Consider the following 25,130-nt stretch of genomic DNA (forward strand, 5'->3'; position numbering starts at 1 on the left):
TCGAGCCCACAACCCAGGCATGTGCCCTCACCGGGAATCAAACCCAGGACCTCTTGGTCCAAGAGACGACACTTAATCCACTGAGCCACACCAGCTGGGCTATTATAACATATTCTGAAGGGTCTTGGACCCTCTGGACACACCTCAAAACATCACATCGGTCTTAATGAAGACAGAATATAAGTCTGACTAGATGTATGAAAATGGGAAAAATGCGTTGGAAATTTTTGTAAAGGTTCCCATGTGCTTTCAAAGGTGGGATAAACCCAAGGGCCCACCACAACAATTAATTTTGGGGGTAGTCAGTGGTCTGGAACATCCCCTCCAAAGAAAAAGACAAGTTACTGCATCTCTCACCCTCCTGTCCCCCAATTAAGATGACTTTGTTCTGGAAGCAGAATATTATTCCTCGGTTGAAAATACCACGCCAACCCATGGACTGGGTGACACAAAAGGCTGCCAGCTTTGAGTGGGGCCCAGATCAGGGAAGCTCTCAGCAGCAAGTCTAGGCTGGGGTGTAAATGGCCCTGTTGCTTGAGCCATACAACCCCACAGAACCTATAGTAGATCTCACGTGGTGTTTATGGCAAACCCCTGGAAGAAAATCACAATCTAGCCCAGGCGAGTCTGGCTCAGATGGTGGAGTGTCCTCCCATGCACCAAAGGGTTGCAGGCACAACCCCCTGGTGTGGGACATGAGGGAGGCAGCCGATACATATTTCACTCTCATGTTGATGTTTCTCTCTCTCTACAAATCAGTAAAACATCTTTTTTTTTTTAAAGAAAAAAATCACAATCTAGGCCACTGGGTTTCCATAATAGGGCTATGAAATTTTGCCAGAAGTGTGATAAATGTTTTTTTTTCTTTTTAATCCTCACCTGAAGATATATTTTTATTGATTTTTTTAGAGAGAGAGAGGAAGGGAGAGAGGGGGAGAGAGAAAGAAAGAGAGAAACATCAATTTATTGCGTTCCACAGGTGCCCCAACCAGGGATAGAACCCCAAACTTTGGGTGTACAGGCTGACTCTATGATGCTCCAACCAACTGAGCCACCTGACCAGGGCTCCAAACCACTACACAGCAAAATCCACCTGGAGTTGTCTTGCCCGTTTTACACTGAAGTCTGAGGACTGTCCCTTTGCCAACCCCTCCTGAGGAGAGGAGGTGGTCTCAGTTTCCTCACCTACATAATAAGGGAGTCGAATTTGCTTATCTCTGAGGCCCCTCTAACTCTGATTACTGCTTCCACTGGCAAGGCAAAGAGCTGAGTTCTGTGTTAAGCAAGGAGGTGAATTCTGTTTTGTCCACTGGCTAAAACGATTGCCTAACACTGACATTACACAGTGCTATTTCAAGTGCTTCAGACACTGGAGTGCTTCGAGTGATTCCTCCGACCTTAGAGGTCCTCGCCCCTGTACCTCCAGGCTCCCAGACCAGCCTGTCCGTCAGGTGACCAGACTCTAGTGATTCTATCTCAGGCCAGAAGGTTTACCAGGAAAAGGAGAAGCATTTCCAGGTCCTGAGAGAGAAAAAGAAACTCTGAGCTCACGCTGATTCCCTGGGGGTATTGCACTCAGAAACACAACAAGGTTCTTGTAAAACACGGACAGAGGGGAGAACAAGGTCCACTTAATGGACTTTGTACAGGACCAGTCCCAGCCCTGAACCAAAAGGTGACTCTTATTCCAGTAAGAAGAGGACGCTCTGGAAGGCTGGTGGTGAGGCGGTGGGCTGCAGATTAGTCTGAGAAATGACCGGGTAGAGTGAACAATGATATGCAGGAAAGAAAAGTTGATAAGAAAAATAGGCAACTTTCCTCTTTTCTACTCCTTTTGTTTCATGTTTAGCTCTATTTTATTTCTCCCCCATATTCTTGGGAGAGTAGGGAGGAATACATGAAATGAAATTGAAGGAAAATTGCTGCTCAATGGGGGTGGGCGGGGGGGGGAGGGAGAAGCAGTAATTTAAACCAACTTTCTCCTCTTCCCAAACAGCTCACTCAGTCTCATTCTAGATGATAAAATGGGAATTTGAAAAATCCATTGTTGTTCATGATATTTCATTATAGGAAATATATTATTTTAACCAGATCAATATAATAGCATTACTAAAATTCTGCTATAATGTCATTAGCCTGTATTTAAGTTTAGAAAAGATATTCTCATGCTCACCCTGATGACTCAGCCTTGAGCTTAAGTCAGGTCTGCAAAAGGGAGATAAAGCTGCAAAAGTCTCCTTGGAGAGGGGGTGAAATAGTCCTTTAGCCAGAGTAGGCTTCCACCCAGATGCAGTACTTGGATATTGGTTGGTGGTCAGGAGTGGGCTGTGCTGGTTGGGCATCGTCCAATGCACCCAAATAAGGCTATGAAATTTTGCCAGAAGTGTGATAAATGCTTTTTTTCTTTTTAATCCTCATCAATGAAGATATATTTTCACTGATTTTTTTAGAGAGAGAGAGAGAGGAAGGTAGGTTTCATTGATTTTTTGAGAGAGAGAGAGAGAGAGAGAGAGAGGAAAGTTCAATTCCTGGTCAGGGAATTTGGTGAGGTTGTTGGTAGGGGGTGTGCAGGAGGCAGCCTATCAATGTTTTACTCTCACATCAATGTTTCTCTCGTCCTCTCTCTCTAAAAATCAATAAAAATACTTTTTAAAAAAAAATTGTGGGCTGCCCTAACCGGTTTTGCTCAGTGGATAGAGTGTTGGCCTGTGGACTGAAAGGTCCCAGGTTCGATTCCGGTCAAGGGCATGTACCTTGGTTGCGGGCACATCCCCAGTAGGGGGTGTGCAGGAGGCAGCTGATCGATGTTTCTCTCTCATTGATGTTTCTAACTCTCTATCCCTCTCCCTTCCTCTCTGTAAAAAATCAATAAAATATATTTTTTTAAAAATTGTGAGCTGATGTCATACAGTCCTCTGATGTTTGCCAGCCCCCATGGTATCAGGGCACAACTGGGTAGGGAGGATTTCTAGAGCTCCATCCCAGCCCTACTCTCTGACAAAAGTGATCCCATAGCCAGATGGTAGGAAGTAAGGAGTGGGGATGGCTGTAGAAAGGGAGAACTGACCAGATTAGCACATGGTTCCTTTGTCAGAGCAGTGGCTCATGCACCAAAGTGGGGCACAGATGGGCTTCTAAGTAATTAGAGAAATTAAATCCCCGGCATTTCTGTTGTTAATCCTCACTTGAGGATATTTTTTCATTGATTTTTAAAGAGAATGGAAGGGAGGGGGAGAGAGAGAAAGTGAGAAAGATCAATGTGAGAGAGACACACACCCAGTCTGAGCCCGAGGATAGTGCCTGCAACCCAGGTACATGCCCTTGACCAGGAATTGAACCGGGACCCTTCAGTCCACGGGCTGACACTCTATCCGCTAAGCCAAACCGTCTAAGGCCCCAGCATTTTTAAATCCCTATACAACCAGACTGCCAAAAAAAAAAAAAAGAGGGAAGGAAAATATGAAAGACTTTTGCTTGGGAAAAGTGCTACATCTTGACATTCCTTCCCAGAAACACTAGGGCTCCTCTTCTCCCTCTTTTATAAGTTCCTGAATCCTGTTTCATCCTTTGCTTCTTCCCCTGGCCCCCACCATCTCCCATCTGGCTCACATATTAAGGAGAATCCAGCTGAAATATGATCTCTCGACTGCAGCCAGAAATTTCTCTCTTGTGGTTTCTTGCCGATTATTTCAGCTGAATTCCCATTAATGGTAGGAAAAACTCCATTATCAACATACTCATTAATGTTAAGACTTGGTCTAGGAGCCTGGAATAGTGATTACTGCTTGATTCTGATCCCATCCTTAACTAGTTGTGGAGGGTGAGAGAACCATTTGTCACTAGCATTGACTGTACCCTCATAGTGACAGGTGTGCAAAATCTGGTGTAAGAGATACCCTTGGCTTTGACTAAGGAGAGGGAGCTTTACAAAAGACTAGAGGGATAAATGACGTAACAGAATTACCTGTGCCTAGAGTTCGATGGGCCTTTGTGTTGATCTCCCCACTACAGAGGGTAAATGATGTCCCTAACAGTGTACTGTTTGATTGGGTGGCAATTAATATGGTTTTAGTCCTGCCTCGGCAATTAATTTGCTATGTGGCTTTTGCAAGTTGCCTTTACCTCTCTGAGTCTCAAATTCCTCCTCTATAGAATGGGGATGACACTGTCTACTTCTCAGGGTTTTTGAAAGACTCAGCATAACAGTGCTATGATAGTGTTTTAAAAAGCATAAAGGGTTATTAAGTAGAATAGAGTATGAGGTTTCTAGACAAAGTCACTAGGGTTGACTTCTGTCTCTTGGTCTGTTTTCCTTGGTGTTGACTTTATTCTTAGATATGCTCCCTTCATGGGATGGCAAATTGATCCCAGCAGCTACAGCCTTATATTCTCCTAGTGTAGTAACCCCATCATTTCATTTTATTTTTTAAAATATATTTTTATTGATTTCTGAGAGGGAAGGAGAGGGTGAGAGAAATAGAAACATCAATGATGAGAAAGAATCATTGATTGGCTGCCTCCTGCACGCTCCCTACTGGGGATCGAGCCTGCAACCCAGGCATGTGCCCTTGGCCGGAATCGAACCTGGGACCCTTCAGTCCGCAGGCCGACGCTCTATCTACTGAGCCAAGCCAGCCAGGGCTAACCTCATCATTTCAAAAGCATTTTTTCCCCTAATATCTCCAGCTTGGCCAGAACTAGATTATGTATTCAATCCTAGAGTCAAATGTCAATGTCAGCCCCAAGCCAAACCACATAAATTAAAATTAAGAGTAAAATTAGATTCTGTGACCAAATGCATGGATACTAGGAAGACCAAAACAATACTTACAAATACCCTGTAAGGTAGTGTAGAGAAACTAGTTTTGATGGAAAGGGAAAACATAAGGCATTTGTGATTGCCCACATTGAAGACTTCCTCGAAATGCCCTTTTATTGAGAGAAAGCTTCCCAGGAACAATACAACTCCTCTATTCCTTACAAATCCTATTGTACAAAGAAAACAATACCCTCTGCCCAGTGTGACCAAAGAGATGTGCCTGTCCACAGCGTGGTCAGATGCCTACTGCCTCACTGTGCTCTGGGGAGAGCCTCTGAGGGAGCACATGATGTCCATCTTCAGGGCTGTTTCACTGGTATCTGGATTAAGCAGGAAAAACACACAGCACAGAAGATGTGAGTCTGTTAATATATGGAGCTAAAAATCTGGAACCCTGGGATACGAAGGAGCGTGTGTGTGTGTGTGTGTGTGTGTGTGTGTGTGTGTGTACACATATATTTAACTACAGAAAAAGGAGAATGGATTAGAAGAGAGGCAGTGAAGAAGAAAAAAAGAGAAGACAGAGGAGTTTGACTTTCTAAGTAGATTTCATATCCTCATTGCCTTTCTCTCGACTATTAGTTAGGATATTGAGTAGGTGGAGACAAAAATATCAGTGGCTTAATAAAGATAAAAGTTCTGTTTTTCTCCCAGGTAAAAGTCTGAGCTATTAGACCATGCAGCACTGGTCAGGGGCTCTGTGCCCTGGATCTCAGTTCTGTCTAACTTGTTACTCCACCCATGGTATTACACTCAGTCCATAGGGTCAAGGTTGACTCACCATTAATACACTGCAAAGAGGAAAGAGGGTCAAGCAGCTTCCTATTAAAGGTAAGATTTACCAAAATCACTGCTGCTCACTTTCCTTTTGGCAGCCAGATTGCAGTCACATTGTCATATACATCTGCAAGAGAGGTTAAAAATGTAGTATAGCTGCCCAGCCAGTGTGGCTCAGTTGGTTGAGCATAATTTCATGCACCAGGAGGTCGCCAATTTGATTCTGGGCCTGGGCACCTTGGGCTTGATCCCAAGTCGGGGACATTCTTCAGGAGGTGGCTGGTCAAAGTTTCTCTCTCATCTTTCTTTCTGAAATCAATAAAAACATATGTATTTTTTAAATGTAGTATAGCCGACTGCCAAGCACCCAGCTAGACAGAGAGGAGTCCATTAGTAACTGACAGATGGGTATATAGCAATCACTTTCCTTTGCCCTTCCAATTAAAGCCAGCTTCTACCTATCTTTCTTCCTTAAAATTCTGCATCCTTCAAAAATTGGCTTCAGTTATATATTTTAAGAAGTCATTTTTTTACCTCTTCCTCCACTGATGATTCTCTCTGTCTCCCTTTCTTTCATTCTATAAATAAATAAATAAAATTTAAAATAAATAAATTATAGTACACTCTTTTGTTGAATTAGTTTTCAGCATTAAAAATCATGTTTTGAAAAGATATATAAATAACATGGGAAAGTTCTCATAATATGTTAAATAATAGGGAGAATTTATGTCTGTGGTGTGTTTTTTTTAAATAAACACATCCTTACATGAAAGAAATACACATGCACACTTATTGGAGGAGAATCACAAAAATATTTGTTGCATTTATTCCTTGGTAATAGTTTTAAAAATAGAATTTCTGCACTCAAAATGGTTGGTGTTCTGGATAAAACATTTCAGATACTGAAAAAAGAGAAAGCATGAGAGTACTAGGAAAATGCTAAAATAAATACCGCTTGCAACTTCAAATGAACCCATATAGTTCATGTGACAGAGTTGAAAATAAGGTAGACCAGAGGCCCTGAGTTCTAGTTCTCAGTCATTTGCTGTCTGACTGAATGACTTGACTTTTTTTGGCTTCAATTTTCTGTAAAAGGATGAGTTCTACTTTTAATAATATATGCACCAGGACCTGAAAAAGATTTATACAGTGGGTGAAATAATTACCATTCACATGTCTCAGAGAACTCTAACATCTTCACATCATAAGAAAGCACTTATTAAGGGCTTATTATCTATGCCAATTCATGCTCCTGTGTTCTCCAAGTCTCTTTTCTTCCTATGTTTTTATTATGGTTTATATAAATTAAAATCCCAAGTCCTTTCTCCTAACAGAAATGCTTTCCTCCTGAGCCCTTAGCCAACAAGGACAGTTAATTAGCTCCATCACATTAAGGATAGATCACAGAGAATTGTGGCAACCTCTGCTTTGTTTGTTCACAAGAATCTATGCAAGCAAACAGGAGAAATTACTGTAATTAAGCATATATGATACAATTCAACTTGTCCAAAGTATTTTATAGTATTTCTTCTTTTTTGAAACGTAGACATTTAATGATATTAAGGTATTATTGACTTTTTCTAGGTGTGAAAAGTTTTGTAATTATGTTTTAATTTTCTTTGTGTGTGTGTGATTATGTTTTAAAGGGCCCTTATTTTGGAGAGATGCATTCTTAAACACTTACAGAAGAAAAAAAACAGAGATTTGCTTTAAAAAAAATCACAGGAGAGCCCAGCTGCAGTGGCTCAGTGGTTGAGTGTCGATCTATGAGCCAGGAGCTCATAATTCCATTCCTGGTCAGGGCACATGCCTAGGTTGCAGGCCAGATCCCCAGTGGGGGACATGCAGGAGGCAGCCAATCAATGATTCCCTCTCATCTGATGTTTCTGTCTCTCTCTCCCTCTCCCTTCCTCTCTGAAATCAATAAAAAAGATATATTTTTAAAAATCACAGGAGAGGGCAGGACTGGTTGTGAGCAATTGGTGATCAGAAATGAGTGGGTACATGAGAGTCACTGCACTATGGTATTCCGTGAACTCTTGCCAGATATTGGAAATTCGGCATTTGAGATCTTGCTCCCTGGCATATGTCATCAGTTTGGCTTAAATAAACTCATAAAAGCCCTGGCCTGTGTGACTCAACGATTAGAGTTTCAGCGTGCACACCAAAGCGTCATGGGTTCAATTCCTAGTCAAAGGTACGTCCATGGATTCGATCCCCTGCCTCAGCTGGGGCACGTGTGGGAGGCAACCAATTAATATGTCTCTCTCATACTGATGTTTTTCTCTCTCTCCTCTCTCCCTCCTTCCCTTCCACTCTCTCTAAAATCAAATGAAAAAAATAAACTCAAAAAAATTCTCTGCAGGTTTGGACGTGTTATGTCAACATGACAAAAGGAAACTAGATTTTGCATGGTGAGCTTGCAATGGAATATACAGATGTTGTATTATAAAGTTGTATACCCGAAAGTTAACCAATGTTACCCCATAAATTTAATTATTTACAAAGAAAGCTTGCTATAAAACATATGCCATGTTATGTCCCTTGATTGCATCATATCCCCTTGTGCATGGTTTAATTTTGTGTTGTTTTGCTTGTCATGAACCCTAAGTGTACAAAAATCCACCACTAATGTTACCAGTAAACAGCCACATTTAAGTGATTGATCTGGAAAAGAAATTAAGAGTGATCAAGGACTACAAAGATGGAAATCAGTGATGATTATTGCTCCCCAGTCAGGCATGTCCCATTCCAGCATAGCTATAATAATGTTGAAGAACAAAGTGATGGAAGCTGTTAGGTTGAAGGATCTGCTTCATTGAAGGCAATAAGACTAACAAAAATTTGAGAAGGGCTTATATCAGACATGGAGAAACTTCTAATGACCAGACGTATAAGCATATCTACCCTCTCAGCACTGTGATGATCACAGCCAAAGCAAAAAATCTGTGATATCGAAAGAAAAGCTGGAACCTGACTACAATGTTGAATTTACTGCCAGCTCTGCATGGTTTAAGTGATTTAAGAATTGTTATTCATTATGTAATAAAAAGTGAGTGGTGAGCTTATGTAAAGGCAACTAAAGAATTTTTGAAAACTCTAGATGTGCTGATTGTGGAGGAAAATTATTTGCCAGAGCAAATATTCAATATGGATGAAAACTCCCTATTCTGGAAACAGATGCCTGAAAGGACTTTCTTGTATTGAGGAGGCCAAGTTAGTGCCAGTTTTCAAGGCTTTTAAGGACAAGACAATTGTATTGCTTGGGGCGATGCTGCAGGCTACAAATTGAAACCTTATGTGATCTGGCACAGTGAGAACCCCAGGGCTTCCAAGCATATCAATAAGTACACACTACCAGTGTTCTACAGAAATGTTAAGGACGACCAAGGTCCTTTTCAAGATGCCCTCTTGGATTGCTATCCCAGCAAAATGGGAAGTACCTTTCAAGATTTTGCTTTTTTAAAAAACATGTTTTAATTATATGAGAGAGAAACATCCATGTGAAAGAGAAACAATGATCAGTTGCCTCTCTTACACACCCCAACCTGAACCTGCAGCCTGGGCATGTGACCTAATTGGGTATCAAACTGGCGACCCTTTGGTGTATGTGATGATGCTCAACCAACTGAGCCACACTAGTCAGGGCAGATTTTGTTTATTGTGGATAACACTCCAGAACATTCTTCTTTTATTGGTGATCTTTATCCCAAAATCAAATTTCCCTCCAAATACCACTCTTTGATGCAATCAATGGGTCAAGGAGTTATAGCAGCTTTTAAGGCCTACCACCTGAGGAGGACGTTTGCCCAGGCTTTTGCTGCAGCTGAGGAAGACACTGATGCAATTCTGGAAGGATTATAACATCTATGACTGCAACAAGAACCTTGCTCGAGCTTGGGGTGGTATCCCCAAGGAGGTATGAATGGCATCTGGAAGCAGACAACTTTAACCTGGGTGTGGATAAGGATGACACTGAGGAGTTCCTAGAGGTGGTTCCTGAGCAATTGGCTAATAAAGGTTTGTTAGAACGAGAACAGGAATGCATAGCTGAAGAAGATGCAAAAGAAAGAGAAACTGCAGGAGAAGAAAAATAAGAACCCCCAAGAAAATTCACAGTGGAGAGTAGCAAAAGCTTTTTTAGACCTTAATAAGTCCTTGAAAAGTTCAAAACATGGACTCCAACACTGCAAGGTTTTCATTCATCAGCATATTTATGATGCATTAGCTGGTTAGAAGCAAATCTGATGGAAAAAATAAGCAAAACAAGCTAACGCCCATGGACATATTTCTAAAAAGAGTGACACCTCCTCAAGAAGAACCAGTGGCAAGTCCTTCAGGAGGTATTTTAGAAGTCAGCACTGTTACCATAGGGCAGTGGTCGGCAAACTGCGGCTCGCGAGCCACATGCGGTTCTTTGGCCCCTTGAGTATGACTCTTCCACAAAATACCGACTTCTGCGCATGGGCCAAGAAGTTTCAATCGCACTGTACATGCCGCGCCTGCACGTGGTAATATTGTAGAAGAGCCACACTCAAGGGGGCCAAAGAGGCCGCATGTGGCTCGCATGCCGCAGTTTGCCGACCACTGTCATAGGGAATGACAGCTCCTTGCATGTTATTTCCCCTGAAGACCTCTAGGGCAGCGGTTCTCAACCTGTGGGTTGCGACCCTTTGGGGGTCAAACGACCCTTTCACAGGGGCCGCCTAAAGACCATCGAAAAACACATATATAATTACATATTGTTTTTGTGATTAATCACTATGCTTTAATTATGTTCAATTTGTAACAATGAAAATACATCCTGCATATCAGATATTTACATTACGATTCATAACAGTAGCAAAATAACAGTTATGAAGTAGCAACGAAAATAATTTTATGGTTGGAGATCACCACAACATGAGGAACTGTATTAAAGGGTCGCGGCATTAGGAAGGTTGAGAACCACTGTTCTAGTGGGACAAAATGTGGATGTGGAAGACAGTGATATTGATGCTCCTGATGATACTATGTAGGCCTAGGCTAATGTGTGTGTATGTAACTTAGTTGTTGTTGTTTTTATTTTTTTAAAAATTATTTATTGATCAGAAAGAGAGAAACATTGATTTGTTGTCCCACTTATTTATGCACTCATTAGTTGATTCTTTTTTTTTTTTTTAATATATTTTATTGATTTTTTACAGAGAGGAAGGGAGAGAGATAGATAGTTAGAAACATCGATGAGAGAGAAACATTGATCAGCTGCCTCCTGCACATCTCCTACTGGGGATGTGCCCGCAACCCAGGTACATGCCCTTGACCGGAATCGAACCTGGGACCTTTCAGTCCGCAGGCTGACGCTCTATCCACTGAGCCAAACCGGTTTCGGCCCATTAGTTGATTCTTATATGTGCCCTGACTGGGCATCAAACCTGCAACCTTGGCATATCGAATGACACTCTAACCAACTGAGCTCCCCGGCCAGGGCCTGTATCTCGGGTTTTGTTTTTTTTTAAAGATTTTTTTAAAAAATTGATTTTTCGAGAGAGAGGGAAGGAGAAGGAGAGAGAGAAACATGGATGTGAGAGCAAAACATTGATTGGCTGCCTCCTGCATGCCCTCTACTGGGGATGTGTCCTTGACCAGAATCAAACCTGGGACCCTTCAGTCTGCAGGCCGATGCTCCATCCACTGAGCCAAACCAGCTAAGGCCCGATTTTTATTTTTTATACCATTTTTTTTTACTGTACCTTTTCTGTAGTTAGATATGTTTAGATACACAGATACTATGAGTTGCAATTGCTTACTGAATACTGGACATGCTGGACAGGTTTGTCTCTAGGCGCAATAAACTTTACAATATAGCCTAGGTATGTAGTAGGCTATACCATCTAGGTTTGTGTAAACCCACTCTACGACATTCACAAAACCAGGAAATCGCCTAAGAATGCATTTCTCAGAACATATCCGTCATTAAGTGGCACATGACTGAACTGTAGTATACTTACATAAACTGCACAAATATTACATATACAGCTTCATGAAATTTTTTTTTTTAAATATATTTTATTGATTTTTTACAGAGAGGATGGGAGAGAGATAGAGAGTTAGAAACATCGATGAGAGAGAAACATCAATCAGCTGCCTCCTGCACATCTCCTACTGGGGATGTGCCCGCAACCCAGGTACATGCCCTTGACCGGAATCGAACCTGGGACCCTTCAGTCTGCAGGCCGACGCTCTATCCACTGAGCCAAACCGGTTTCGGCAAAATTTTACATATGGATACACTAGTATAATCACCAGCAAGATCAAGATATAGAAATTTCCACCCTGGTTGGATAGCTCAGTTGGTTAAGAGTGTCATTCAGATATATCAAGGTTGCAGGTATAAATCCCTGGTCAGGACACATACAAGAAGCAACCAACGAATGCATAAGAGAGAAACATCGATCAGCTGCCTCCTGCATACTCCCTACTGGGGATGTGCCTGCAATCAAGGTACATGCCCTTGACCGGAATCGAACCCGGGACCCTTGAGTCTGCAGGCCGATGCTTTATGCACTGAGCCAAACCGGTTAGGGCGGAATTCCAGATTCTTGCTCAATGGACTCCTGCCTTCAGGGCATTGTGAGGCAAGACAGAATTAGAACAACAGGCTAAAAAAGAAAAAAGAAAGCTGACCCACTTCTGACCCCTTCACTGTGTGTATGTCTCTAAAGGAACAGGCCTGACCAAGTGAGATGAGGCTGCCTTTCCCAAGGTGGCAGTAGGGGTTAGTGGCAGTGCTGATCTGTGATGGCGAAGGATCCTATCTCAATCTGGTCACTGGTCTCCGGTTCAACTTGGAAAACAAACCCAAATCTCTTTGGAAGCAGAACTTCACATGGGCCAACAGAGCTCCCTGAAGGTATGAGGCCTGAAGCCTAAAGGGATCAGCAGGTAACTGGGCACTGCAGCCTGAGTCTGATCAGCCACAAGAAAGCATTCCTGCTTCCTTGTAGGGTGGTTTTTTTTTGTTTGTTTTGCCTGAGGAATGTTGAGGCTGGCCTCAAATTCCTACAGGATCTTCTGACAATGGAGGCCAGGGTGATCCTAAAGAAACCCTCTCATCTGGTGACCAATGCCAGCCCTAACTGGACTGAGAAGCCAATGGCCACTTTCTTCTCTATGGTTCAGGATTTGATCCAATCTGCCCTGATAGAGATATAACCTGGGTCCCCAGAGAGAGGCAGGCAGTGGCCATCCCCTATTCCAGTCCTCAGTTTAGGACTGCATTGGAAATGTAAGAAACATAAATTATGGGGTGAAGCATATTTTAAAAAATGTTTTTTATTTATTTTTTTATTTTTATTTATTTTTTTTTTAGAGAGAGAAACATCGGCACGTCCCCTACTGGGGATCAAGCCCGAAACTCGGCCATGTGCCCTGACCGGAATCCAACCCGTGACCTCTGGGTGCATGGGACGAAGCTCCACCAACTGAGCCACACCGGCCAGGGCGGAGTGAAGCCTATTTCACAAAACACAAAAGACAATGTGGCCGACAAGCCAAGGGAATCTAAAGGGAGGCGAGGTGACCGAGGGGCTGTTACGGGTTAGGGCTGGAGAGGGTCAGGCGGGGGCGGGGGCTGGCGGGGTGAGGGCTCCGCCTGGGTTGGTTATGTTGGGCAGGGCAGGTTCTCTGCCGAGGGAAAGTATGGCCACACTGGCAAAGGTTCTGGACTGAACTCCACCTAGTGAGGATGCAGGGGAGAAGGTTCTGTCTCCTCGCACAGGGTCCAGCCCTTTGGCGCCCGGGCTCGGCGTGCCCAGGGCTCGGGGAAACCTGCGGCGCTAGAAGGGAGATAATCAGTGGAGGCTGCCGGGTAAAGGCGGGTGCGGGGAGGGGTTCCTTCCCCGAGGCGGGGGGGTTAGTTGTCCTCACTTCCGGGTGCATGAGGATGGGCGGGCGGGGTCTGAGGTCGGTGGCGGGAACCCAGATTCCTGTGGCCTCCTGCGGCCACTTTACTACCGTTAGAAAGGGGCGGTCGGCCGCCGTCCAACACGCGCGAACTCTCCTCCGAGCTTTAAACCCCGCCCCTTTAGTACCCGCGGCGTCTCCATGGCGACGCGCTGCGAAGTGCGGCTGCGCAGGAGTGACGGAGCGCGGACGAGGGGGAGGGGGTGTTTTGGTTCTAGCCGCTCGCCGTCCTTTCTAGACTGGCTGGTCGGAAAGCTTCTTGTTCGTGTTTTCTTTTCCTTTTCTCTTTCCCAGCCTCGGTCCTCCTCCTCTCCTTCCCTTCTGCCTGCCTCCCCTTTTCCTACTGACGCCCCGGGTCCGGGCCATTTTCCGGGCCGGGCACACTTAAGTGCACGGCCCCGGGGGCCCAGTATATGACCCGCGGTCTGGCTACCCCTCGCTTTCCCCGCCCCATGTGGCTGCGGGGCCGCGGCGGCGCTGCCCACTATGGCCCGGAAAGCAGTTAGCAGGAAGCGGAAAGCGCCAGCCTCGCCGAGAACTGGGAGTGACGCTCAGGGCCCGCAGGTGAGGGCTGGGAGGGTTGGGACTCGGGTGGGAAGGCCGAGGCACCCCGAGGGGGATAGGGTTTGCAGATTGGGGAACCGGTACCGGGATCCAGGGTCTGTAGTTAGGGATGGGCTGGGGGGAGTGGAGCCCCGACCTGTAGAGTCAGGGCTGGGCCATCAGGAGTTCACTGGAGAGCAGAGAGGCCGGGGTGAGGAGCTAAAGGGGAACCTCAAAATGGTGCATACACTGCGGAAGGTCTGCAGCCGGGAAGGAGGCTTGAGAAACCAGATCTGGGCTTTGGAGGAGAGAAAATCGAAGTCGAGGGGCATCGGGAACGAACCTCCCAGAAAACAGGGGGAGGGAGAGTGAAGTGCTTTACAAGGGCCCCGGGAAGCAGGGATGGTTGCGTTTCTAATATAGGAAGGGGTCTCGCTGTGGATACACAACCCCTGAGCTGGCCCTTGAATCCTTAGCACAAACAGCAATTCCCAGGTATCATCTCTATACCGCCCCCTTTGGAGGGGAAGACCTTGTTGGAGGCGTATTCGGACTCTGATTTCCCGTGCCTTCCACCCCGTTGGTGTTTGATTTTGGAATTCTACAACTGCCTGGAGCGTGGGGCCTCGTGACATGGGGGCGGCCATTAATAGTGCATCCTGGAAGACCTGGGACCCTAAATCTGGCTCCTTGGGCTGCATCCTTCATGCTCCGAGGGGAGTACAGGCTGAGAGGGAGAAGGGGCCTTGGTAGAGATGCAGCCCAGGTTAGTATGGTAATCGTTCAGCCCATCATTCCCTTCCCTGTCAAGGATAACTTTAGGGACTCTGAATCTTTCACTCCTAAAAGGCCTAGTAAACCTTTTGTCCTTGTTGGTCTCTGCTTCCATTTCCTTGTCTTTTCGTTCCTCCTTTCTCATAGGTAGGGTTGACTCTGGGCAGCATCTTTTCAGTGTTGGAAGAGTTAAACTGGATAGTCTGGGTTGAGATTCTTGTTCTTATATTTCTGTTGCATGTAAATCCTGCAGGATGAGTTCTTGGTGGTTTCCCTAATACACTAGGATCCCTTGTGCTGAAGGAAGGGTAGCCAAAGCCCTGATTTCTAATATTGCTTTCCACAGTTTGGCTGGGATCACTCCCATCACAAAAGGAAAAGACTCCCCCCAGTGAAGAGATCCTTAGTGTACTACCTGAAGAACCGAGAAGTCATGCTACAGAATGAAACCAGCTACTCTCGTGTGTTGCATGGCTACGCAGCACAGCAACTTCCCAGTCTCCTGAAGGAGAGAGAGTTTCATCTTGGGACCCTGAATAAAGTGTTTGCATCTCAGTGGCTGAATCATAGGCAGGTGGTGTGTGGCACAAAATGCAACACGGTAAGTGTCTGGGGGGTGTGAACTTTATCCTAGGCCCTGGATATATGGCTCTACATGCTCTAGAACCTCTCATTGCTCATTTTCCCCATCAGTTTCTCTTGGGGGGAGATTGCTTTACTCTCCTTTACATTTCCTTCTATTTTTTGGTGATTTCTTCCTCTCTTTTTTTTCTGTTCCTTTTCCCAGCTCTACATTTCTGATAAATCTTTAGAGGAGCCTATTTCTGTAGGCCTCTTGCCATATATATAGTTATGCCAGTGCTTCTAGATTTTTTTTTGGGCTTCATTTTTTAATTTATGTTGCTTTTTAAGTCAGAGGCCTCAAAGGAAAGATGGAGGAAAGACACCTGGAAAGACTGAGCATCATTCAGGATACATGATAGTGAAAACCTGCTAGCCTAAAAGTAGAAGCATTTAAAATAGCTCTTGGCAAACATTCACTTTTAGGGAATAGAATCAAAAGTTGTTTATAAGAATAGACAGGGAATGTGTATCTGGCGGTATCTTGATGTACATGTTTTCTCTTTGCACAATAGTCTCCGTGAAAAGGATTCAGAAGAGAGAAAAATTAAGTATAAGTAGAATATTTTTATATAGAATGACAGAAGACAATCATAAGTGAATGAAGGGAAAAATTTATCAGTAAGCTATATAACCAGCACAATTACAGTCATGGATAAAATAAGTTAATCTATGATTGGTTATGGTGGATATGATTGGAACAGAAGGGCACAAATAGTATGATGTCAGATGATTGACAAGTGAAAAGAGGCAGGGCCTGGAGGTGGAAAATGATTCTGAATGAAGAGTGAGAAAAGATGAGATGAGATGAGGCCTAGCTGCTCTCTCCATTTTTCACCTCGCTCTATGTGAATAGACAAGTAATGTCATAATGGTTGGGTAAATTTACCCTGGACAGAAACATCTTGATTAATTGGAAGAGAGATGGTTGCTGTAAATCAAGAAAGTCTTAAGTACTAGGAGAAGTGTTTTTTTATAAAGGATACTAAAGGCCTGATGCACGAAATTCGTGCAAGAGTACCCCCCCCCCCTGCTGCTGACACCCGGGGCCCCTGGCTGGGCCCCTGACTTCCCTAGCAGCCCCAGCTTGGTCCGGAAGGATGTCCAGTCTAATTAGCATATTACGCTTTTATTATTATAGACAGGAAAAGATTTAAACATGAGTTTTAAGGAAGGAAATAATACCATGGTGGTTGGGGCCAAGCTTTCATTTCCTCTTCTGTTGAAGGCTGCTTGTCATACAAAAGCTTTTAAAACTATGTAGTTGTGGCAAGTCTCTACAAAACTTCATTTTTCTAGTCTCATTGTCACTTGGAGTAGAAAGGAACTCTTATTTGGAGAAATTAATTCCATTTTCCACACATACCATTATAGTGTTTTGCCCAGCAAATGTTGCTGAATTGTAAATTAAAGTAATCATCATAGTGTCTTGCTTCTGGCACTTATTATTTTGAAGGGGAGAATAATATTAAGTAATAATTTAACCTACTGTTAATACATATGATTTCTGTCTTCCTATGTCCTCATGACCTTAAGTCTGTTTCTTTTTATAGATAGAGTTTTTTGCTTTGTTTTGTTTAGCTTCCAGAAGCAAAGCAGGGAACCAGGAACATTGCTTTTCTCTGAAATTTGTGACATTTGGCAAATGATTCCCTTAGCTGTGCCTTTGTTTCCCTCTCTCTAAAATGGATGGTGGTGTGGACATCTTGGGAAATACTTCAGGTGAACAATACCTTATTCAAAAATAGTATTAGTGATAGTGAATCAAAAGTTTTTGCAATTCCTGAGACTTCCCTTTGAAAAAAGGAAAATTATTTAAACAATTAGAACTGTCTTTGGATACTATGTGAGAATTTTGGGGGAGGAGGAGTTCTTGTTTGATTCTCAATAGTAAGTTAAGTTTCAGTGTATTGAAATATTATCATCAATAAAATGATTTAAATGTACGCAGTAGGAAAAGTATGCCACAACCATTTATATTCTAAAATCACCTATTCATATATACCTAAGTTTCACCAGCACTTAACTGAGGGTACACAAATGCTAAAAAGTCAGGTCCTTTCCTAGTTATCTGGCTTGGCGCTATAATATTGAAATCTCTGCTGAGGCAGTGGGTCTTCCTCTGTGATAAAAGCAGCGGAGATATTTTGTAAAGTTTTCTGTAGCCTGATTCCTGGGGTGGGAATTGCCCTGTGCTATGGAATGACACTCAAACTGGAAGGCCAGTAAGCTCGGGAATAATAGCAAAGATGGCCAGCCTATGTTTTAATCAATAACAGTACGGTCATATTTTTACTAAATTATTTAAAGAAGGAGAGGTACTATAAACTTAATTGGATCATGGATCTGACTACTAGGATGTATAGGTATATTTTCCTGGTTTAGGGTTACAAACTCAGATTGTGTACAAAGTCAGACAGAATAGCTAAATAAATAAAAGAAGCCTGCCAGGCACAAAAGTAAGAAGTAGTGGAGACTGCAAAGAGCCAAGAAGGAATTCTTGGCTCCAGCTAGTTGTAGCCATGCAGCAATTTGGGCCTAGCATTAATAGATTTTTGTCCTTTTTAAAAAGAAACCTGAAATCTGTATTTTTATGGGGGAAGGTATCAACCATGTATGAGGAATTTTAAAGTTTTATTTTGAGAATATATTTATTAAAGCTGGCAACAGTGCAATAAGGAAGGGCTTAGGATTGAAGAAGCAACAGGAGAGAGCCTTGGCGGGGTTGCTTTGGCTCTCTAGAAATATTATAGGAAAGAAATGAGCCTAGGCCGGGCTACTTGGGCTCACTGAGAAGTCAGAAAGGGAAGCCTTAGAGACGGGTTCAGGAGATTAGCCCTGGACCAGCTTCCTCTGCCCATTGTTCCAGTCTCATGGGGTCTGTTGACATTTAGGATATGCACTCCGGTGGGGGAGGAAGAGGGAGAATGGAAAGGAGCATGGGCCTGCTCCCTGGAAGGAAAGCACTATGAGAAATACTGAGAATCTGGTGTGACAAGAGCTTTATGTGTCTAGAAGAGAGTTGAAATTAAGATTGGAAAGGTTCATTAGGATCAAATTGTGGAAGCCCTTGAATGTCAAGCTAAGATTTTATTCTGTGGAGAATGGAGAGACAAGACTCAAGGATTTTTTTTTTAATTAATATATATTTTTATTGATTTTAGAGAGGAAGGGAGAGGGAGAGAGAAAGAAACATCAGTGATGAGAAAGAATCATTGATCGGCTACCTCCTGTACGCCCCTTACTGGGGATTGAGCCCACAACCTAGGCATGTGCTCTGATGGGAATCGAACAGTGACTTCATGGTTCATAGATCAATGATCAACCATTGAGCCACACTGGCCGGGCAAGACCCAAGAATTTTTAAGCAGGGAGTGACGTCATTGGAGTAGTGCTTTTAGGGAGAGAAGTTATATGATGTTAGTGCTATGGTTATGGATGAGCGGCAAAACCAGGCTAGTAATGGGGAGAAGGTGAGGAGGGGATGGGACAGATATGACATCTTAGAGGTAAAATCTATAGATGATGATGATGATGATGATGATGATAATGATGATAACATGCTCATATTTAATTGATTCAGAGCAAAATTGATTTAGGCTCAACCACTGAGCCAAAAGTCAAAATTAATACTGATGTCTCCAACCTGGATAACTGGGAAGATGGCAAGATGAGAATTAAGCAGATTTGAAGAGAAAATGAGTTTAGTTTTGTGCTTTCAATTAGTTCAGTGGTTCTCAACCTTCCTAATGCTGCGACCCTTTAATACAGTTCCTCATGTTGTGGTGACCCCAATTTCATTGTTACAAATTGAACGTAATTAAAGCATAGTGATTAATCACAAAAACAATATGTAATTATATATGTGTTTTCCGATGGTCTTAGGTGACCCCTGTGAAAGGGTCGTTCGACCCCCAGGTTGAGAACCGCTGAATTAGTTGAAATTGGGGAGGGGGTAAAGATTGAAGTTAGTAGTTTGGGAATCATATATGTATAAGGGATTATTGTTAACATGGTTAGAGAAGGCACACTTGAGTTCCATAAACCTCCCTAAAATTGCAAATTTTGCAATTTTATGTTTTATGTGTATTTTCTGGGAAAGTAGTTCATAGTTCTCATTAGATTTTCAAAGGAAATACTTCGAACTAAAAATGGGTAAGAACCATTGATATTTTCGAAAGAGGGGCTAAGAATAGAACCTTGGAAAATACCTGTATTTATGAGGCAGGAAGAACTGCTACCAAGAACCTTGGAAAATACCTATATTTATGGAACAGGGAGGTCAGAGGAAAACCAGGAGAGTCAAAAACAATTCAAGATAGTGGATATTTTCAGAGGGGGTGGTTTGAGGATAAGGATTGTATAGGCAGAGTGATACTGTATGCAGAGTTTGAGGTATTTAATTTTAGATATGTGCGTATTTTCTAAACCACACTTGGCACAGGTGAGGGCATCAGACTTATTAAACCTAGAAGCATTTCTTTGTAGGCATCTTGATTAATATCCATTCAGCAGCCAGTAGGGTTTAATTAAATCTTATTTCTGCATTTTGAGGACGCCTTGACGAATGATTTTTTCCCCCCCTGTTCCTGGTCTTACTAACAGGCAGAGATTTGCCCTTTTTTTTTGTTTTGTTAATCCTCACTCAATATTTTTTCCATTGCTTTTTAGACAGTGGAAGAGAGTGGGGGAGAGAGAGAGAGAAACATCAGTTGGTTACTTGACACATGCACCCTGACCAGGGCCAGATACCTAGCCTGCAGTCGAGGTCAGAATCAAACCTGGGACTCTTCATTCTACATGCCGATACTCCAGCCACTGAGCCAAATTGACTAGGGCTGCCCTTTTTTTCAGGTCAGATCTTAGCTTAGGCCTTTAGTTTCCAAGTTTTTGTTTCTTTTCTAGAAAAGTAATATGTAAACATATGTCAGAAATATCTGCATTTATACCAACAAATTTGATTAAGTCACTTTGTATTGTATATTTGGATTCAGAAATTTGAGGATTGAGTTTGGCTCCCATTTCTTATTAGCTTTATGCCCTTGGATAAGTAAGATACAGTAGAACGTATGTTCTCGAACTTAATTTGTTCCTGAAGGCTGATTGAGAAGTGATTTGTTCCCATTAGAAAGAATGTAAATTGAATTAATCAGACCCACAAATGATTGCCTATTTTAACTTTTCTTATATATAATACATGGCTCATGTACTAGTACTGTTTAATCTATAAACAAACACTTTCTTAAATTTATTGAACCACCCCCTCTGGCCTTAAAGGGATCACTTTCAGCACTCCTTCCAGAGGTGTCTTTTAGGAGATCATATGTAGCATCTTTGCTTTTTCACGATCACTGCCTTGGAAATCCTGCTTTTTGTTTATCCAAATCAACCACAGTTTTCTACCTCTTCAGTTATCTGTGATGTGGTTTTGTGCTTTTTGTTTATCCAAATCAACCACAGTTTTCTACCTCTTCAGTTATCTGTGATGTGGTTTTGTGAGCACTTTCACATCTTTGGCAATATTAGCATTCTTGATGGCCTCTTCATGTTTTAAAATTGTGTTAATCCTTGATGCCAGCAACAAAAGCATTGTCTCCTTTGTTTGATGTTTGAGAGAGAAGCTTTTTGTCCTGCTGAGGTATCAGCATGAAAGGGTTGTCAAGTCAAAAACCCAGTTTTTCCCCACAACCTAGACATTTTTTCTGTGAACAACTTGGTTGAGAACTGAATTGTTTGAGATGGGAGATGTTGGAGAACCGAGGTTTGAATGTATATTCTAAGCGTTCTCTTACCTTTAAAATAAATGGAGAAAGTAACAGAGTTATTGAAAGATTAAAGTTGGTGGTATGTAGAGGCAGGCTAAATAGCCATCTCAGATGGTGATTTAAGAAAAATTGAATTTATTTAAGGGAAAGGGGGTGGGGGATGGGATATCCAAAGGGAAGGGCTACGCAGAGAAAAGGGGGCCTTTGAGACAGACTCAGGGCATAAGCCCAGGATGGATGAGCTGCCATTGCCCATTGCTCCCTTAGTTGCAAGTCTTATGGGATCCCTTAGAGAGGTTAGGGGATAGTGCTTGGGGGGTGGGGTGGGGGGGGGGGGGAAGGTACAGGCGTGATCCTTGGAAGGAGAGGGCTGGGTCCTTTGTCCTGAGCGTTATTTACTAGTATCTCTTTCTGGCAGGGGGGAATCTTAGGGGAGATCTCAGGGAGGCTCTTAATAGAATATTCATCAGCTTTCCGGTGTTCTGTTTCAAGGGCCTGGTCTCCACTGATTGGTCAGTGCCAGGGGGGGTCATTAGTCAATAATGTAGCTGGTCCTGAGGCAGCCACAGGCAGAGTCAACTTGTCTGGTTTTGCTGTTTTTTGGGGCCTGGAGCTCAAGTACAACTGAGGCCTAGATGTTATCTTTAGGGAGGAAGAGGGCAGGGGGTGAAAACCTGACCAGTGATGTGCTAGGGGAGAATAGGCTGCCCTGGGGGCAACGTTCTTGTTTTCCCAGTTTTGTCCCTTGCTAGGCTTCCCGGGCTTTCTGCTCTGTTGAGTTTTTGTACCTGGTCCATCGTCCTTGCTCTGGGGGTCTAACAGTCATGAAGAGAGTTAATGAGATGTTAGTTAGCACAGTGCCTAGAACAGTGATGGCGAACCTATGACACGCGTGTCAGAGGTGACACGCGAACTCATTTTTTTTTTGGTTGATTTTTCTTTGTTAAATGGCATTTAAATATATAAAACAAATATCAAAAATATGTCTTTGTTTTACTATGGTTGCAAATATCAAAAAATTTCTATATGTGACACTTCACCAGAGTTAAGTTAGGGTTTTTCAAAATGCTGACACGCTGAGCTCAAAAGGTTCGCCATCACTGGCCTAGAACATGTGCTTAATAAAATTGTTGATGTAATTAATGGTGGTGGTGAAGGAGGAGGAAGTGTGGAAGAAGTGGTTTTATGATTGAAGGCCCTAGGTGTATTTTTGGCCAGATTCAGGTACATTTAAGAAGTGAGCATTTCTCTACCCTATAAATGGCTGTATGTCATTCACATCCCAAATAGCTTAAACATTTAGAAATGGTTCATTTATATATAATTGGTATAAGAGGAAGTACAATTTGTAAATTATAGGAAATTATATTTAAATTTCATTATAGATTGAATATAGATAAAAGGAAAATATTTTTCTGTGTGTAAATTAGAAATAAATATCCAGGTGTGGGTTTTTTTGGATTTGAGAGAGAGAGCGCGCAAGCGCGCGCTTGCATAAAAGAAGAAGATAGAAACATCAATTTGTTGTTCCACTTATTTACGCATTCTTTGGTTGCTTCTTGTATGTGTCCTGAGCAGAGATCAAACCTGCAACCTTGGCTTATCTGGATGACGCTCTGACTGACTGAGGTGCCTGGCCAGGGTAGTAATACCCAGTTCTGATAGAGATGTGTTGGAACAACAACAATATTGCCACTAAAACTCTTTTTTGAAAGTAATTTGGCATTATGTTTCAAAATCCTGGTACATGTCATGTGTTGAATGAAGAACCTAAAAATATACCCTTTGACCTAATATTTTCAGACTAGGGATCTTTTGCATTTTTTTATTTCTATTGCTGATAAAGTAATATAAGTGAACTCTCATTTTTTAAAAATGTTACTTCAGCTAGATAAATCTTGTTTTTTCTTAGCCTAAAGAAACAGTGAAAGTAGCCTTGACCAGTTATCATTCATTACTTGTCTTGTTTACTGATAAAAATTAAACACAGTCATGTATTATACATCTTCTCTGGGGAGAGTGAAGTAGGTGTTTGAAAATACAGTGATAGGATATACAGCAAAAGGAATTTCCCTTTTTGGTCACAAGGGAGTTTTTTGGAGCTCAATAAAACTAGAGAGTCCTGACTGGTGTGCTTCAGTTGGGCATCATCCAATGCACCCAAAAGGTTGCTGGTTGATTCTCATCAGGGCACATACTAGTATGCACATACCTGGGTTTTGGGCATGATCCCAGGTAGGGGTTGTGTAGGAGGCAGCCAATCGATGTTTCACTCTCATCGATGTTTCCATCTCTCTATCCCTCTCCCTTCCTCTCTCTGTCTCTCTCTGAAATCAATTAAAAAAATAAATTGCACCACCCGGTCAGTGTAGTTCAGTGGTTGAGTGTTGACCTATGAACCAGGAGGTCAAGGTTTGATTCCCAGTCAGGGCACATGTCCAGGTTGCGGGCTCCATCCCTAGTAAAGGGCATGTAGGAGGCAGCCGATCAATGCTTCTCTCTCATCATTGTTTCTATCCCTCTCCTTTCCTCTCTGAAATCAATACAAATATATTAAAATATATAAATAGCACCTAGAGAGGGATCTTGCTTCTCAGTGGGCAAGTACACAAACCATATTGTCCTTATGTCTTTGTGCTGTAATTCTCAGGAAGTAAGAACGTGTCTTTACCCAGTCCCCTGTGGTGTTTCACTAGTTTAAAATTGCTGCACTGTAATTAACACTGTTCACTTGTCATTATTTCCTTAGCATAAATTCCTGAAATTGAAACTGCAGAGTTTACACATTTTTAATTTTTGATACATATTATCTGACCATTTCCTGTTGTGTTTCTTGGTCTTGGGTCTCTGTTTTGCTCTCCCCCATCTTCTAGGTTTGAAATAGGAAATGGATTCCTCTTCTTTGATTTTGGTTGTCTTTCCTTTCCCCAACTTTCAGCAAACTTAGGCTGCCCACTTGCCTCTTATTGTCTAACTCAGTAGAATTTATCTTGATGTCTGTGTGACCTATGTGGATTTGCTTTCCTTTCTCTGTTAGGCTCCAGCTAAATTACTCTAGAGTTTTAGAAACTTTGTGAGTCCACCATTTTACTAAGCCACCTTGATCTTTCTTGGTATACACATTTGCATGTGTCTACAAACACATTCATACATGCAGAGATATACTCACTAGTCTTATAATCTTCCTGATTGTAAGGCCTTTGCTTTCTTTTTTCTTCCTCTGTTCTAGAATGTCAAGTACAGGGAGCCATTGAACCTCCAGTTTACCTTGCCATGCAGCTAGTTTCTGGCAGGTATCCCAGTAGGTTAATGCGCAGGAAGTGTTACAGGAGCTGCATGAAGCCTTGGCCCCTTGTCAGAGAGCTTGAAGAGAGATTCTGTGGCAGCTCCTCCACATCACCGTCCCTTCCTTTGAAGAAGAAAAAGGGCTCTGTCCTTCACATGGTGCTTTTTCATTTCTATGTAAGAATGAGGTGAGGTTCCCTTCCTTTGAAGAAGGAAAAGGGCTCTGTCCTTCACATGGTGCTTTTTCATTTCTATGTAAGAATGAGGTGAGGTTCCCTTCCTTTGAAGAAGGAAAAGGGCTCTGTCCTTCACATGGTGCTTTTTCATTCCTATGCAAGAATGAGGTGAGATGGGGGTAAACTCTTGGTTTCCTATGCCCTCTGCAGACCCAACTATTACCAATTTTTCCATTGCCCATGTATCAAATGTTTTCCATATAGTATAGAAGCTTTTCTTAACAACCTGAAAAACTAAACAAATATGAGCATAGTATATTACTATTACCTATCACTTGTTAAGCACTTATTCTGTGCTGAGCCCTTGCTAAACACTTTACATTTTATTTGATTTCTTAGCAACTCAATGAGATAGATAATATTATT

The 25,130-nt window shown here is 42.5% G+C and overlaps 1 protein-coding gene across 5 annotated transcripts in view; it reads left to right on the forward strand.

Annotated features, from left to right (window-relative positions):
* Positions 1–12,449: 12,449 nt before the first annotated feature.
* Positions 12,450–25,130, forward strand: part of DCAF12 (DDB1 and CUL4 associated factor 12) — a 30,209-nt gene continuing 17,528 nt past the window's right edge. Inside the window, exons 1-2 of one of the 5 annotated variants that reach the window (XM_023762456.1) lie at positions 12,450–12,488; positions 15,204–15,458. In XM_023762456.1, coding sequence (XP_023618224.1) covers positions 12,465–12,488; positions 15,204–15,458 — 279 coding nt within the window. In that variant the 5' untranslated portion in view covers positions 12,450–12,464. The other 4 variants (XM_023762457.1, XM_023762455.1, XM_006098762.3 and 1 more) reach the window with 4 other exon arrangements.

The sequence above is a fragment of the Myotis lucifugus genome, unplaced genomic scaffold (genome assembly GCF_000147115.1).
Source record: "Myotis lucifugus unplaced genomic scaffold, Myoluc2.0 scaffold_246, whole genome shotgun sequence".
NCBI classification, from domain to species: Eukaryota; Metazoa; Chordata; class Mammalia; order Chiroptera; family Vespertilionidae; genus Myotis; species Myotis lucifugus.